General features: G+C 47.2%; 1 protein-coding gene across 2 annotated transcripts in view; it reads left to right on the top strand.

Annotated features, from left to right (window-relative positions):
* The window catches only part of Myom1 (myomesin 1), a 114,184-nt gene that overhangs the window by 82,689 nt on the left and 14,830 nt on the right, over positions 1-16,665 (top strand). For both annotated transcript variants that reach the window (XM_063231903.1, XM_013146700.2), the window contains 7 exons: positions 5,138-5,294; positions 6,085-6,191; positions 6,307-6,351; positions 10,708-10,844; positions 12,739-12,883; positions 14,085-14,144; positions 14,536-14,603. In XM_063231903.1, the coding sequence (XP_063087973.1) occupies positions 5,138-5,294; positions 6,085-6,191; positions 6,307-6,351; positions 10,708-10,844; positions 12,739-12,883; positions 14,085-14,144; positions 14,536-14,603 (719 nt within the window). The remainder of the gene's footprint in view (positions 1-5,137; positions 5,295-6,084; positions 6,192-6,306; positions 6,352-10,707; positions 10,845-12,738; positions 12,884-14,084; positions 14,145-14,535; positions 14,604-16,665) is intronic.

Raw genomic sequence — 16,665 nt, 5'->3', positions numbered from 1 at the left:
TGGCCATGCACACACTTAGCTCCGTGTTAACCTGTGCAAGAGACGCTGGCTCATGGCTGAGCAGGAGCTCCCCATGTAGGAGCACCGATGCTCCAGTGACATTTGAACCCATTGCATGGGCAAGAGGCACCTTCACTGTTGCAACATGTGTTTCTGGAGCTCTTACTGCATGCCAGGTGCTGCCTGGGCCTGGGAGTAAGGTGGCACTGGTCCACACGTGGGGTTTGCCACCCAGTGGAAGCATCAGAGTGATGGGGTGATGACATTTATAAAATATCCACATAGCCAAAGAGGCCCTAAACTGGGATATGGGGCCCCTGCTGAGGTCCTGGGGAACTCTGTGCCCTTTCCTATTTCTTTAGTAATTGCATTTGGTTTCTTTTATAACTGGTTCATAGGCTCGAGACTGACAAAAGTGGCCTTACAAAAGTGCAGGCGATCTCCAGAGTCAGCGCCATACCCCAGACCCCCGTAAAAACCTGCAATATCTAAAGCTGCCTGGGCCCATTCATTTCATTAAATACCGGCCTGGTGACTTCCCACACACTTGTTTTGTGTGAGAAGAGACAGGGCAGGGAGAGGGAAGGCATGTTATACCCATTTCAAGATCTGGGATGTGAGACTTGGATGGCTATTTCAGAAAAACAGCCTCTTTGGGGACAGGTTATTAAAATTTCAGGTAGAAAACAAAGCTTATCATGTAACAGCAAACCACTCATCTAACAGATAGCTCAAGTGAAACTGAATTCTAGAGAAACCTTAGCCTAATCCAGGGCTTTGGTAGGCTCACTGGTCTCCTTTTAAAGTCAAAAAATAGGCAAGCAGCTGTCCATAGCCCAGCCACTGCCACCGAGTCTAACTGGGCTGGTGACGGGCTCTGGATACTCACAGATTATGCCATGCTTTCCTGTGGAATCCTTTAGCTAAGGAATAGGCTAAACATGGTTAGTGTGGATTTGTTGGTACCTAAAAAAAATTCTTTTCCTGGTATTTGATATTTTAAAAACAGCATCTGTGGCTGATTCCCTCAGCCGAGGCGGGACAGGAGGCCAGGTGAGCGGGATCAGATGGAGACAGAGGAGATGATGTGGGCAGCCAGCGGCCAGTGAGGGTTGCGGGCATTCTTACCAGAAAACAGGGCAGTGAGCAGGAGAAGCTGGGCACTGGGCAGGGTCTGCAGAAGGAATCAGTTACACAAAATGAGGATTGGGTCATCAAGAACAAGCAGATGAGGAGCAGGCACTACCAAAAGCAGAAATGAGTTGGGGTTGAGGTGACCCGCTTGTCACCAAAGGCACCTTGCAGCCCTAGTGTCTGAAACTGGCAAGATGTGTGTGCCCAGGGGATTCTGCAGTGGGCAGCCAGGCCCTAGACATCTCTGACTCAGTTAGCTCTTTCACCCACTAGAACAGAAGCTCTCCACCTCGCTGTACTTCAGAAGCGGGCCAGGACTTTGACAGTACTGGATCCAGGCCTTGCTCCAGGCCAGAGAAATCTTAACGTCCAGGGCTAAGCCTGGACACAGCCTGTGTGTTTGTGCAACTCCGTGGGTAATTCCAGTCTGCAAGTGGGCTTGAGAAATATGCATTACTTTCCGGGCTGCTTAGAACAGTGGCTGTGTCTCCGTGGATGTTTGCTGAGTGCTAGGCTGGTCCCCAGTGTGTCACAGAGGAAGGAACCCCTTTCAGCCGTTGAGTGTGGCTCTGTTTGGTAGCCTCCATGTGTGCCTTTAATCCTCAGTGGCTTGTGAGACAGGCCCTAGTCAGGAAGGACGAGCTGGGAAAGAAACATCCAGCACAGGTTATGACCTGGCCCACGTGCCAGGTCAGCCAGCAAGCCTCACCTGCAACACAGGGCCGCCTGGGCTCCGTCTGATGGATTGAGGTGGCTCACATCTACCTGCTTTATTCATTACAAAGTTTAATCCAAGATTTCTAAAAGTTCCCACATCATTTTCTGATGGTATACACAACCGCATTTCTTATGTCAAAACTGAGCCTCATGAGAAAGGCGAGGCTTACAGACTGAGCGGAGGCACATGTGTAGCTGGAGACCTAAACATAGTGTTTTTTATTTAATAATACCTTTTAAACAAATGGCATTGTTTATTTCACTTCATTTTCACAGAAGATCACTAGTAACTGTGTAAAACCCATCTCGCAGGTCACTGTGCTCCTCTCTCTCCTCTCTCCTCTTATCTCAGTGACTCAGGCGCTTGAGGTGGGAACAGGCTGCCTGAGTTTGGAACCAAAGTTGTCCACTCTGAAACCTGAACAGACTATGTGTTTTCACACCAAAATTTCTGTTTCCCTGAGGGTTTACTGCTAAAGCATTCATCATGCAAAGCGTTAAGACTTCTGGATGAAATTCCCTTGAAATAGATTATGCATCTCACGCAGTGCTTTGCAGTCTTGGGGGATACAGGGCTCTGGATCTCATGGTCCTGCTCCTGTGTGGCTCACAGCCATGAGCAGCGACCTTTTTTATTTTTTATTTATTATTTTTTTGATGACTGCAGCTGTCAAATATTTAATAGAGACCTTTAGTTGTAATTAACAGTGAAATGAAACATTTGGTTTCTGACCTGTTATCCAGCTGGGCCCATAAGTATTTCAAACCCTTTACTTTGGGCTGACCTTACTTGCGGTGTAGTTTGCGATGGGCTGATGTCAGGAAGGGGTGAGGCCCTATCTGTCCCCACACTGGACAGTGCCTTTGTGCCTGCCCTTTGGTTCCACGCCTCCTCTTTTGCAGTCATTTTCCTACTGTCAGTGTCCACAGGGATGGGCACTCCTGCTTTCTGTTTCCTCAGTTTACTGCATGGAGGACACTATCAAGCATCTCAGAGAGGTCTGAGTGGGCCCCCTGGGGTTCTAGCACGCAGCCTTCCCCACGTCGGCCCCAGGTTTCAGGGTGTGTCGTCTACTTCTCAGTCTGGGACAAGGATTAAGATTGGTGAGGTGTTAACGGTACGCAAGTTGCCTGAAGAATTGGGAGAAATGCAAAACTAAAGGAACTATCTCAATTCTGCCAGTTCTTGTGGCTCCTGTGTTTCCAGGAAAGTCAACTCTCTCACTTTAGAAGAATCCACCTAGGCAAGACTTTCCTGCTGTAGCCTCCATCACGCCTTTAATACTGTAAGCAGGAAGTGTAGAGATGAGTCATTTCCTTCTTCCAAAGGGTCACAGGTAAGGCGGTGATTAACATGAGCATCAGCCACACTTCCAAAACAGACGTTATACAGAAAACAAAGGTTGTCCACACCCCTCACTTCTGTCTCCTTTACTGTAAGCAGAGACACAAACAAGATGTCCAAGCCGAGTCCTCTCAGTGGCTCAGCCACGCAAACTGGGTATAATGCCAGGCCTCAGCACTCTTCACAGTCAGTCTTAAGTTTTAATAAAAGCGCTGTTGAACAGTTGTTTTCAACAGTGGAGTGTGAGGACTGCTCTCATGTTATTAACACTGGAGATAAAATATAGTCTGCAATTTCCAGCAGAGTAGACACAGTCTTTACAAGGAATAAACAGTGAATGTTTCATCTAAAGAACAATTAAGACTTTAACTGATCATTATTTCAGGTTACCTATGTAGCTAAATATGAAAATAATCCTTTGTTTAAAAAATAAAAGGAATTTGAAGCTGGGGGCAGCTCATGCCTGTAATCTCATCACTCAGAAGGCTGAGGCAGGAAGATTCCTGAAAGTTGATGGTCTACCCAAGCTACATAGCAGTTTCAAGGTCAGCCTGAACTGCATAGCAAGATGCTGTCTCAAAAAAACAACTAAAGAACTTTTTAACCTCCTAGAGTTAGTGTACTCTAAGCTTTCCCTCTGCTAAAATCACTTTTTGGAGATTTCTGATTGAAGCTCACACTGCAAAAATAGGAACACAAGATAGGCCAGCTATGAGGCTTGGGAACCAAATTCTCATGACACTTGTGGTCCCACGGTTTCTCCAGGCCTCCCCTGGAAGGACTTTGATGTTTTCTTTCCCCCTGACAAATGTCATTGAACAACAATAGGCCAGGATGTTGGACCGTTACGATGCAAGGTAGAGAGAAAACATAACTCCTTTGGGAAACTGCTTTCGGAAGATATTTAGTACCTCAGGGAAAATAAAGCTATACCTTTCGGAGGCTAAATCTAACTTTCCCAGAAATACAGTAACAGAAACAAACCAAGTTTAAGCTAACTCCTGACTGGGGGTAAATCCAAGTGGAACATTTTGCTGCTTTCAAGCCGGCTCTAGGCATAGATGTGATTGTTTCCTCTGCTGTACAAACTCTCTTTGAGTTGCTGTATTGGATGCAAGCATCAAAACATTAACTGAATTGCTTTAAAATTCAAAAACTTACCTTCTTGAAACAAACTAGACCTCTAGAAACTCATTTCCATTCGAAGTTCCACATAGTTCAATAACAGTTTTTCCTTGCTTTGAGCATTCTAACCTAGATGAGTCTCTTTCAGTTGATTTATGATTTTATCATCAGTAGAACAAGTTCTGGGATATTTCTCCATTCTGAAATGACTCACAGACTCTGGTCATGTGAGCGGAGGCAATTCTTACAGTCTCTGTTTATCCCCTTCAATTTCCTCTTGATTCTTGTTTGTTTGTTGTTTTGAGACAAGATCTCGATGTATAGTTCAGGCTGGCCTTGAACTCATTATGTAGCTCAGGCTGGCCTCAAATTCATAGCAATTCTCCTGCTTCAGCCTCCCGAGTGCTGGGATTACATGAATGTGTCTGACTCCTCTTGGTTTGATGGTCTCTTTCTATCTTCTCCTCATGACTGATTGGACCTGGGTTTTATTGAAGCGAAAGTCAGTAATTCAGGGCTGATGGGGATTCTCCTGTCCCCAAGGCTGCCTGGACCCCTTATTACATTCAGTCCACTTCTATAGCTTCACTGTCAGTTGTGGACACACAGGGATGGCAGTCGTATCTATTGCACCTACACAGGAGATACACACATTTGCCAGATTCCACGCTACTGCAGAAAAGCTGAATTTTAGAGGGGAAAGCACTGTCCACCATAAGCAGCTTCTCCCTGGCCCAGGCTCAGGGCCTTGCTCTGAGGCTAAAGATCTCAGATGAGAGATTCCACGGCATCAGTGTCTTCCCTCCCACCTTCTAGGAACCAAGGAGGTCGTTGTAAGCGTGGATGACGACGGGATCATTTCATTGAACTTCGAATGTGATCAGATGACTCCAAATTCAGAGTTCACCTGGTCCAAAGACTACGTGCGCACTGAGGACTCCCCACGGGTAGAAGTCGAAAGCAAAGGCAACAAGTAAGGAGGGTCCCCGGCACAGCCCCGGGCTTCCTGTGTACTGCAGGGGCGGGCAGTGAGCTCCCGGCCTTCTGCTTAGACTACCTGGGATAAGAGGATGACGTCACCAGCACCTTAAATGGACAGTACAAACCTTAACAGTAACAACTCCTCTAAAATACCTTCCAAAGGTTTTGCAGTAGAACTTTTTGGTCAAAGAAAAGAAAATCAAATGATAGATTTTTTTCCCTACTTTTTTGCATTTAACACTTAAGCATTTAGTTGATGTTAGACGTTGGCTAGTGTGATACAGCTGGACTGAACTGGACGGCAGACCTGTCCATATATTCATTCCACACAGGGTTTGCCAGACAGGGTGCTGGGTGCTGGGCACACAACAGAAAACAGATCCTGTCTCTGAAGACACTGTGATGATACAGGGAGATGGTACCAGTGTGGTGACAGAAATTCAGAAAAGGGAAGCACAGGCTATGACACAGGAAAGGCACCCAGAGTTACCCACAGCATGTTCCGGTCTGTGGGAGAAAAATTTAGGCTCCCAGCAAGGACTAATCTGCAAAATAGCTCTGTGCACAATGTGCAGCTGTCAAGGGTGTATAAACCTGGGGATATAACAGTGGTACCAGCCCCAGCCCCCTAACCGGCAGCCCCTGGGAGAGCACAAAAGGTCTTCCTAGCAAAATGACTTTTAACCTGAGACACCAGGGGCAAGCTGCTCCCTAGAGACAGGGTGAACCACAGGCCTGCAGACCTGCACAACTTTTATTAAGAGAAACGTTTTGTTCCCAAGGACAAAAATGACCTTTAAAGACCTGGGGACAGATGACCTGGGCATCTACTCCTGCGACGTAACGGACACCGATGGGATAGCATCAAGCTACGTCATCGACGAGGACGGTGAGTTTAAAATCAGTTCGTCCGCCCACCGAATGTCGCCTTCATTTCTCAGTCCTTCCCGGGTGACGTTTGTTTTAGTCGTTTATGGTCTGATGTCTTCTGTTTCTCCCTACAGAACTGAAGCGTTTGCTGGCTCTCAGCCAGGAACACAAGTTCCCAAGTAAGTGTCCTCGATACCTCTGCTGCTGTTAGAGCAGGCAGCTTCAGACCGGGTCAGCAGAGCTGGAGCAGGGCCTTGAGCGCATGCAGTCCACCGCTGGTCAGGGGCAGCAGGGACACATCAGGGAGCAATGCTTTCTACTTTGCCAGAGAAACCGAGATACTCAAATTAAAAATAACCCGTACTTGGTTACTTGGAGAAGTGCACAGGTGCAAAATCGGATGATTAGGTCCTTCACTTTTGCCGGCATATTTTTGAATCATATCTATCTTCAGGGTTTCTTCCTTCGCATGTTAAATTGATTTCTTCCTAAGTGGCATTGGCGCTTAATAGTAGAACCAGATCTCTAAATAAAAGTAGTCTCAGCCCAGTCCCTGTCATCATAAACTCTTAGAAAATAGGGCAAGGTGCCTTAGCCTGAAAAAGAATCTTTCTGAACTATTTACAAACCTTTAAATAAAGCACCTTCTACATAAAAGATTCAGCCCCACACTTGACACCTCCGAGAGGAGTGAGAAGTGTGAAATAACACTCTGAAGGAAGGTTCCACAGGCCCGGTAGATCTCTCCCACCCGTGGAGTGGAGCGGTGGGGTAGGCAGAAACCACCCTGGCCCACTAAAACAAATGGAAAGTGGCAAAGTACTCTGTTGAATTAAGAATCTCGATTTCCTTACTCCTCAAATATACTTTAAATATAGTTTTCCTTTAATGCAAGTTCAAGAATCTAGAAAAACTGTATCCTTGTGCCAGCTTATGGCAAAGCTATGTATATTCACAGAAGTGGACTGTTCTAGAGAGAGGGTCCAAGCTTTTTGCTGAGGCTGAGATTATACATATATTAGAGAGAGAGAGAGAGAGAGTGTGTTACCCCAGCATCTAGCTTCTCCTCTGTCCCCCAAAAGTGATCTGCTTCCCATGAGGCTGGGCGTGGTGACCATTGACCTAGCTGTAGTGTCCTCTGCACAGTCTTTCTTAGAGGGACCCGTGGGGACCATGGGGGGTGAATGTCAGCTGCCTATACTCAGGGAGAACCTGCTGCACGGCCCTAGGCAAACCATTTTCACAAGACTGAAGCTATCCCAGCTCCAGCAGCTTTCAAACCCTGTGTGAAGCCGAGATTGGCCTCCAAGGTCTTCCTTCTGCACTTCGGGCTGGCTGTGACCCCAGTGCTCACTTCCGTCCCCCACGCCTCGCCTCATTTTCTGGGCTTGGCAACTGTAATGGTCCACAGCACCAGCACGAACACCTGCTTTCTCCCCATGTGGAGACGTGCCCGGCATTCTCCAGGCATTGCTGACACAGAGAGAAGCAGCAGCACCCACTGACAAAGTGAGCTGACTGCAGACACAGCTCTCCAGGCCGCAGCTGCTTCCAGTGGCACTGAACCTGAGCTTAGAGAGGACGCCTTCCAGGGTCACTGCTAAGTTCACCTGCCTGGGCCTCTCTGGGTGCAACGGCCAATAGCAGCTAGGATTAGCTGGTGCTGCTGTTGTTTACCCTGAGATATGACCTTGCACACACCTAGGGGCCCTACTGCTGGAGCCAGGAGAGAGAGCTGCACGGACTTGCATCCAAAAGCATGTTTGAAACTCTGAATACCAAGATGAATCCAGAACCCAAGGGGACTTTCATAGACCCATTGATGCAGGACTGTCAGTCTTACAGCTCTGGCACCTCCCTTTACTCCACCTCTGCAGACCAGCGAGGTCTCTTCCCGAGCGTGACCGGAGAGCCAATGGTAGTGTCACAGCAGCTCACCTCCTTTCTGAGGTGTACACAGACTTCCCCTCAATGTCGCCATGCTAATTTAGTTATTTTTTTCCTTGAGATTTTATAAAGAATATGTAAATGAGTAACCTTCGGCACTGTAAGTTCTCCTACACTAAGCTGGTTTCAAAAATATTTTGAAAGCCATCAAGCATATGCCTTAAACCTACAAATAACACATTTTGCTGGAAGCAGATTTACTGCCAGGGAAAAGAGCTGAAGGAAATTTAGAGCTGAGAAGAAGAGGAGGAGATACAAACCCTAAAATAGAAAACAACAATGCGTCTTGTCGGCACTGGTGCTGGATTGCAGTGTGGGGAGGCAGCTTATCCAAGGGCAGAGAGTACCAAGCACACGACAGGCAATGTCAGACAGCTGACTCCTTTCCCGCCTAGAGACAAATAGTACACACAGGCACACGTTCTTCAAGGTACGCAGGTTCATACGGGCTCTTAGTTCTCAGTACGTCATAGTTTACAAGTGACGGTTGTTGACTGCCATTAAAGACACTGGAGAAAAAAGAGATGCCAAAATACTAGCAGCCAGTGCTTAGAGAGCCCCTATTCTACCCTGGCGGAATGAATCATTGAATCTATGATGACCTCGACAGGGAAAATACCATGGCGCTTCGGGGTTAAAGGTTAAGAATGTGAGGGCCAGGGAAGCGCACATCTAGGCCAGTAGCACGCAGCTGGTGATGCCTACATGGGCTGACGTTCACGGCACGTCACAGACCACTCTCACGCGTGTCCTTGCCGTGTTTCCTCTGTGGCAATCCAAGATGGGCCTCTGTCCCCCAACAGCACCAAGGCTGACAAGCTCCAAAGACACACAGATCTATACCCTGTGCCACCCACGAGGGGCGCAGTGGCCTTGCTAGTGGGTGCGGCCCGTGGGTCAGAGGGGCAGAGTCAGGCTCCAGGTCAGAGTGCAGCGCCAAGGCCCGTCTTCCTGCCTCCACGGCGCCTTCCCTGCAGTAGGTGAGGGCCTGGGCGTCCTGCAGCTCCAAACCAGAACCGCAGGGCAACTGGATGCTTAGCAGGGAAGGGGTAACCCGCCCTTGGAAATGGAAAAGGGTCAATTTAGGAGAAACGCAAAGAAATAGTAATGCACATTGCTACAAGTTTGGCGTGCTTGTAATTCAAAATATAGACATGCCAACTTTTTGAAATAAGTTTAAGAAGAGTTTAGAGAAAGTTAAGAGCCATGCTTTCCCCTAAAGGCCATGAGGGATGAAGGACCCCAGCCGTGAGAAAGAGCCATGCTTTCCACAGAATATGCCCTGGGCCTCGTCACGTAAGAGCCCTTGGTTGGTGGAGCCTTCCTGACCGCACATTCCAGTTACAGGAAGTTTAACACCAAGTTTTGGGAGATGGTAGCCAATTCTTTAAATTTTACCAAGATGTCACTGGGTTATGCCATCCAGGTATAAACCAGAAAGAGCAGATGGCTCGTGTGTATTCTAGGAGAAGGAAGCACACTGCATTTTAAATTAGCTGCCTCAGCAACTCACAGATCAGCCTCTAAAGAATTCTTTTTGATCCGGAAGCTAAATGAGCTGGCACATCATGGAGATAGATAGGACTCAAGTGACCGCTGTGAATAGTCACCCTTGGCTTCCACGGGAATGGGTACACAGTAGTCTTTGACATCAAAGGGGGAGGATATATAGTCATCCTTGACACCCGTGGGTATGAGTTTCAGGATCCCCATGGACACCAAAGTCCAAGACGCTCTAGTCCCCGAAGTAATATCGCATGATATTTGCATATAACCTCCCGGCATTCTCCATTTATTTAGACCATTTCTACATTATCATAATGGCTAATACAATATACACTTTATGTAAATAGTTGCTCTGCTGAGTAGAATCTACTCTATTATTTAGAGAATAATGACAAGAGAAAAATCTATGTATGCCCAGTACAAATGCAATTTTAAAAAAATATGTCGGATTCACAGTTGGTTGAATATGTGGGCTCAAAGCCCAAAGAGGTGGAGGGCTGACTATGTAATCAGAATGAATTCCTTTTTAAGATTCTTTAAATTTTTTTGTGAGGGGGGAAACCCAGGTGAGTTTGATTGTTTACAAAGACTGTACTCCCTTCTAAATGTTCTGAATATTCTTAAGAATGTTAGCACTGAAGCACTTCTCGGCCAACCTGGGCCGGTTGGGTAAGACCAGCTGCCAGAAAGCAGCCCGCCAGGTTCCCCACCTCGTTAGCAGCAGAGCTGGGCTCACCTCAGCCTTCCTGAAGCCCACCCCGGCCTCTGATCATCGCTCACTACAGCCGTGGAATAACCTCGCTGCAGCCAAGAGTCCAGGGGCCTCCAGAAGGGCCCCTGGAGGTGATCTCATCCTCCCCACCACTAGGTTGAATGACAAATGCGGTGGGTGCCAGGTGACACCACAGGACCAGCACCATGTCTCCTGCCCCATACTCTACCACTTTCCCCACAGCACCTGCGCTGCTCCCTGGCTTTGCGAGAAGCAAGGGCATCAGCACCCCCGCGGCTGACTCTTGGCCCCCTCCTTGCTGCTTTCCAACAGCGGAGTTACTTACTGGGTTCATTTTCATTTTTCATAGCTGTCCCAACTAAATCGGAGTTGGCGGTGGAGATTTTGGAGAAAGGTCTGGTCCGGTTCTGGATGCAGGCGGAGAAGCTGTCTGCCAACGCCAAGGTCAACTACATATTTAACGAGAAGGAGATTTTTGAAGGACCGGTAGGTTCTATGCATTTTACATTTATAAATGTGCTCTCCTGGAGCACAACACGGGTGCCCTGCAGGGCTATGGACACAGTGCCCTGAGAACTGCGGGGTGAGGTAGTTTACATCTTTGTCACATTTTCTTCTTCTTAAGTGAAGGGAATCCACAGACTGATGCTATCATTTCACCAACCTGGGACACTTTCAAGAATGAAAGGGGAGGCTGTTAGTAATTTTCCTAGGACCCCATCTTCCGAACTGCCCCAGGCAAACTGGGAAGCACGGTCCCCACTTGGAAACCGAGATCCCCAAGTACCCCGCCTGAGCCCCCACTGGGTGCAGTGAACACTACACAGGGCATGCTCCTCTCCAGCACCAGGCCTTGTTCCTCTGTTCCCAATGAGAAGTTTACAAGATGCAAATTACCCACGTCAGAAACCCAGCAACCAGCTGCATTATGTGGGGAAAATGACCTCTTCTCTGGAGGCTCAGAAAAAGCAGTATTTTTCATTGTCTTTTTGGCAACAATGAAGTGCATCCTCACTGTCAAAACTTTAGACAGAAGGATGCGCACGACTGGGTATGTCCTGTGGGTTTTTCCTGTTTCTCCGCGTGTGCCCCCCTGTCAGTTTGCTCATGTGAACACAGTTTCTGCAGCTGGAGGTGCAGCAGCCGGGCTCCCCTGCCATCCCAGGGCTGCCAGGAGCCGGGTCAGGCCGGTGTCCCACGTCCTGAGGAGTGGGTGGGGACACAGCAGTGAGAACCTGGCAGGGGGAGGAGGTGAGGATGCTGCTGCCATTAGCAGCCTGTCCCTTCCCACTGTCATGGTTTTGAAAACCATGGAGACTCCTCAGTGAGGGGGTCGTGCATGACACCTCCTTGTGTGCAGTGTGGCACACAGTGACCGCGCAGCCAGGAGGAGTCACTCTCATGTCCGCAGCAGCCAGTCCTCCCTCACCCTCCCCGCTGTCCCCATCAGCTGCGCGGTCACCGCCCATCCAGGGCAGAGGCAGAAAAACTGATCGGCACCACCTTCTGCCACATCCCTGAGTGCACATTCAGGCGCACGCATGCAGACGTGCCCCTCCTTCACATGCACACACACACACACTCATGCTGTCACATGTGCACACCTGCTGTCTCAGGTCAGCTCCCGAGGACAGCAGGAAGAACTGCTCATCCTCAACCTTGGGGCTGTGCTCCCAGAGGAAAGGAGGGCGAAGGAGGGGACAGGGTCAAGGCGAGGCCAGACCTGGGCTCGCAGGAGACCGGCTCCCAGCAAGGCCTCAGGGCTGCACAGAGCTGGGTGGGACCTGAGCCTTCATGCTGTCTTTTATAGCAGACTTTGTCAGTGCAGATGGGTGTAGATTTGTGCCCATCTACATGGCAACCTAGAGTCACCTTGGGCTCAGAATGAGAGTTGTCTACACAGAGCAGCCTACAAAGCTCTTTCAGTCATCAAGAGCAGGGAGTTTTGGGGGCTGCAGAGTGTTTTTATCACACATTCCCAGCAGGTATTTAGGAACTGCCTACTGCACGCCATGCATTCCATGAGAATGTTCCCCCTGGACCACCTATAGTTCCTGCTATCTTCCCAAGGAGAGATAATACTACCTGGGAGACAAAACAGAAGTCTGAAGCTAGTTGTGATAATATTTTATAACATGGGCTAACAAAACTGCATTTAGACTTAAGAAATTATATCACAGACTATTCCGTAATCAATTCTGGTCTGGATCCTATATTCATATAAAATATTCCCTTGTACGGTATAAGATTCTAAAGAATTTGTCAAAAATATTATTAAAGCTCTTATTCTTTGGAGTTTATTGTATATCCCCAGGCTCATTGTCATGGGGTGAAATGCCTACCTTACTGCTTTCTCTGTATCTTTTCACGATGAATGAAGAAATACAAGATGCATGTCGACCGAAACACTGGCATCATCGAGATGTTCATGGAGAAGCTGCAGGACGAGGACGAGGGGACGTACACGTTCCAGATTCAGGACGGGAGAGCCACGGGCCACTCCACCCTGGTGCTCATTGGGGACGGTGAGTGCCCCTCTGCTCTCTGGGCACAAGCCGGAGGTCCCAGGAGAGGGCGCAGGAACAGGTCCTCACCAAACCCCATGGTCCAAATGCAGTTTTCTTTTTTAACATGCAGGGCGGCCTTGCGTTGTGCTTCCCAGTTAAACCTTTGTTTTTATTGGTATATGATAGCAGAGCGTGATGGTTCATTCCTGGGGGAGTCGGTGCCTGCATGTAGCGCACCTCCACCTTTTGTTCATCCCCTTCCTCCATCTCCAGGTCTCCTTTCCTCTTGGAGAAGCCCCACCACCACCACCCCGTTCCTATTATCTGTCTTTTCTGCTTAGGTTTCTCGTATCAGAGAAACCACGCCACATGCAAATTGTGTGTCTGACTTATTCTACCTAGCATAACGGTCTCAAGCTTATCCTTCTTTATCAAAATACACATTTTGGGGCTAGGGATTTAGCTCAGCGGCATAAGCACCTGCCTTACAAGCAGGCGGTCGTGAGTTCGATCCCCGGTACCAATAAAAAGAGGGAAAAAAAATACACATTTTGATTTACACTTTCCATAGTATTTCATTGCATATAAAAATGAATGTTGGGGCTGGGGATTTAACTCAGCGGCATAAGCGCCTGCCTTGCAAGCAGGCAGTCGTGAGTTCAATCCCCAGTACTGATAAAAAGGAAAAAGACAAAAAAAAATGTTAATTTAAAAGAATATGAAATTATCCTGACCCTCAATCAAGACTGTACTTAATTGCATATATAAAAAAGAACTTATTCCTAAAATCTTCCAATGCAGGAGGTTACAAGACCCGTGGGACTGAATGTATCTCAGAAACAAACCATGATCCTAGTTAATGATGTGCAGATGCTCTAAAAGACTTAACGTGAAAAGAAAAAAATATGCAGAAGTACTGTTTGTCACATCTGTGGATCACACGTTATAATTAAGCTGCAGTAGTCAGCTGCTTAAACTAAGTGTGGAAGCCACCAAGATTTAAGAGTGAGATTTAAACAAGCAACACAAAGGCTGCCAGATCTGCTCCGTTCTATTTCAATGTTTCCTGGCTTCATGACCTTGAAAAAGTTATTTAACCTTTCTAAGCCTGTTTCCTCATCTATTAAAAGAAAGACAAGCAGGATCGTCGGCATGTAGCTGACAGGGGCATTTACACTGTTCAACTCAACTTTATACTTGCTTGTCTTTCAATTTCTAGTTTATAAAAAACTCCAGAAAGAAGCCGAATTCCAGCGGCAAGAATGGATCAGGAAACAAGGTAAACTTAGGCAGTGGGTAAGAAGAAATACTTCCATTTTTTTGTATAAAGTGTTCAAGGATTATTTCTATAACAAGTTAAAACACATGGTATTAATTATGTTAAGAATGGTTGATAAATAAAAGTTATTTAAAATATTTTTATCAAATATATAGAAATTAAAATATTTTAAAACTAAATCTGTTATATTTTTCAAGTTGAGTTCAAACATAAATCACTTTAGGATTTAAGAAATGAGCTTTGGGCTGAGGATGTAGATCAGCAGCACAGCACCTGCCTGGCAAGTGTGAGGCCTGAGCTCAATTCCCAGTACCAAAAAAAAAAAAAAGCGAGCTTTAAATTTGCATTTGTGATGAACGAGGTGATCGCTTATATCATTAACGTTTTACAGGCCCCCATTTTGCTGAGTATTTGAGCTGGGAAGTGACAGGTGAATGTAATGTACTGTTGAAATGCAAGGTAAGAGGTGGGTGAATTTTTAATATTTTATGCTGGGGAAATAAAGAATAGAAGAAGAGGAAGAGGAAGATCACTTTTCCATCTGCATTTGAGCCAAAATGATAAATGATTCATCCTTGCTGTTGAATGTTACAGTAGCCAGTGGTTTATTAAAAAAATTTAAGCTGAAGTGATTGCTCCTAAGCATCAACATGACATAGTTAATAAAGATGTGGGCTCAGGGCTGGGGATTTAGCTCAGCGGCATAAGCGCCTGCCTTGCAAGCAGGTAGTCTTGAGTTCGATCCCCGGTACCGATAAAAAAGAAAAAGATAAAAAAAAAAAAGATGTGGGCTCCTTTTAAATTACAGGCTGGGTCTTCCTTATCCACAGTGCTTTGGGGCAAAAGTATTTTGATTTTTAGGTTTTTTTCTTTTGGAATAGTTGTGTATATGTAACGAGGGGTGTTGGAGATGTGACTCAGGTCTAATGTGAAATTCGTTTGTTTCTTATGCACATAGCCTAAAGGTAATTTTTATGCAATTTTAAAAATACTGCATAACAGTTTCACAGTATGGAGTTCCCCACTTGTGACATCAAATTTCAGACTGGGAGTATCTTGGAATTCGGAGTTTGTGTTAAGGATGCCGCCCTATGTTAGTAGCAGAAGACTCTCACAGTGTTAGGGTGTGGGGCCAAATCCCACCTAAGTGGTAGATCTATCCCAGCCTCCTCAGCCTCCTGTTTGGGGGGTGCGCGTACTGTGTGAGACAACAGGGTGACAATGAGAAGACAGCTGCTGAGAGCCAGGCAGGGGGACACACCTGCAGGTCCAGCTGCTTGAGAAACAGAGGCGAGCCTAGGTGGGAGAGGCCCACTCCGGCAATATCATCAGACCCAGGTTTTACATATTTGTTTCATAAGTTTTGGTCAAGAAGGTAGCTCAGCGACACATCACCTACCTGGCAAGTGTGAGACCCTGAGTTCGAATTCTGATACCAAAAAAAAGTTTTGGAGAAGAAACTGCTGCCTGCAGTTGCCATGTGAAGTTGTGATGGCCAACAGTAACTCAAGCAGAGCATGTGGCTGTCATCCTAAGAGCCAGAACCCAAGTGCTCGAGTTTCTAGTATATCTGATTAATTCAAAGGAACAATTTTACCAGAAACCCATAAGAAAAATTGTCCTACATTTTGGCCTCTCTGAACATTGCAAAACTTACTAAAAACCTTCTCCCTGGTGGCTCCTCTTCCTCCCTCAGCCTCTCTGCCCTCTGGCTGCCCAGCACCTTGCTACCCCCTTACTTTCTCATGGGCACCGCCCATCCTGCTTTCCTCTTCTCCTGTGCTGTGTCGCCCATGGATTTCTGCCACTTTGATGGCCTCCTCAGGAGAACCAGCCCTTCCCCAGTCCTGACTTATCCCAGGGAAGCCTCCACACACTGTTAGCCACCTTCCTCACTGCTGAGACACAATGCCTGACACCCACAAGTTGACAGAGGAAGGTTTCTTTAGGCTGTTTGGAGAGGCTTCAGTCCCTAGTTGGCTGGCCCCAAGGCAGAGTGGCATGGCAGAGGGCATCACAGAGGAGAGACAGTCCATGGCAGAGCACGCAGGGAGCGATCAGAGGAGGAGGGGGGAGATAGATGCAGACCATGCCCGCAGTGACCCACCTCCTGCAGCCAGGCTTCTCCTCCCAGGGTAACACTCATTGGAGAATCCGCTGATGGGTGTCATGCCCCCATGGTTCAGTCACCTCCCCAAAACCCCTTCTAGGCTCACATGAGACTTTAAAGGAGGTCTAGATGTTAACCACAGCACTTAGGTTATGGATACCTGGAGGTAAGGATTTGAGTTGTTGTCCAAGACCTAGAAAAACCTTCTTTCAGCTTCTCTGGCACAGTAGTCTGGGGAGAAGGACCCTGCCTCTGTTCTCCATATCTCTCTGTTATGTTATTATGGCAATTTACATAAATTTACCATCACTACTGCATCAGAATCCACGGCACACGTGCAGTGACCATTTAGACTCACGGCTATGAAGGGCCGCTTAGCGTCAGTCAGCTCTGAAGGACTAAGGAAGAGCT

The sequence above is a fragment of the Cavia porcellus genome, unplaced genomic scaffold (assembly GCF_034190915.1).
Source record: "Cavia porcellus strain 051 isolate PalLab524CR breed Dunkin Hartley unplaced genomic scaffold, mCavPor4.1 scaffold_20, whole genome shotgun sequence".
In the NCBI taxonomy this organism is placed as follows: Eukaryota; Metazoa; Chordata; class Mammalia; order Rodentia; family Caviidae; genus Cavia; species Cavia porcellus.
This window is presented reverse-complemented; position numbering and strand designations above follow the sequence as displayed.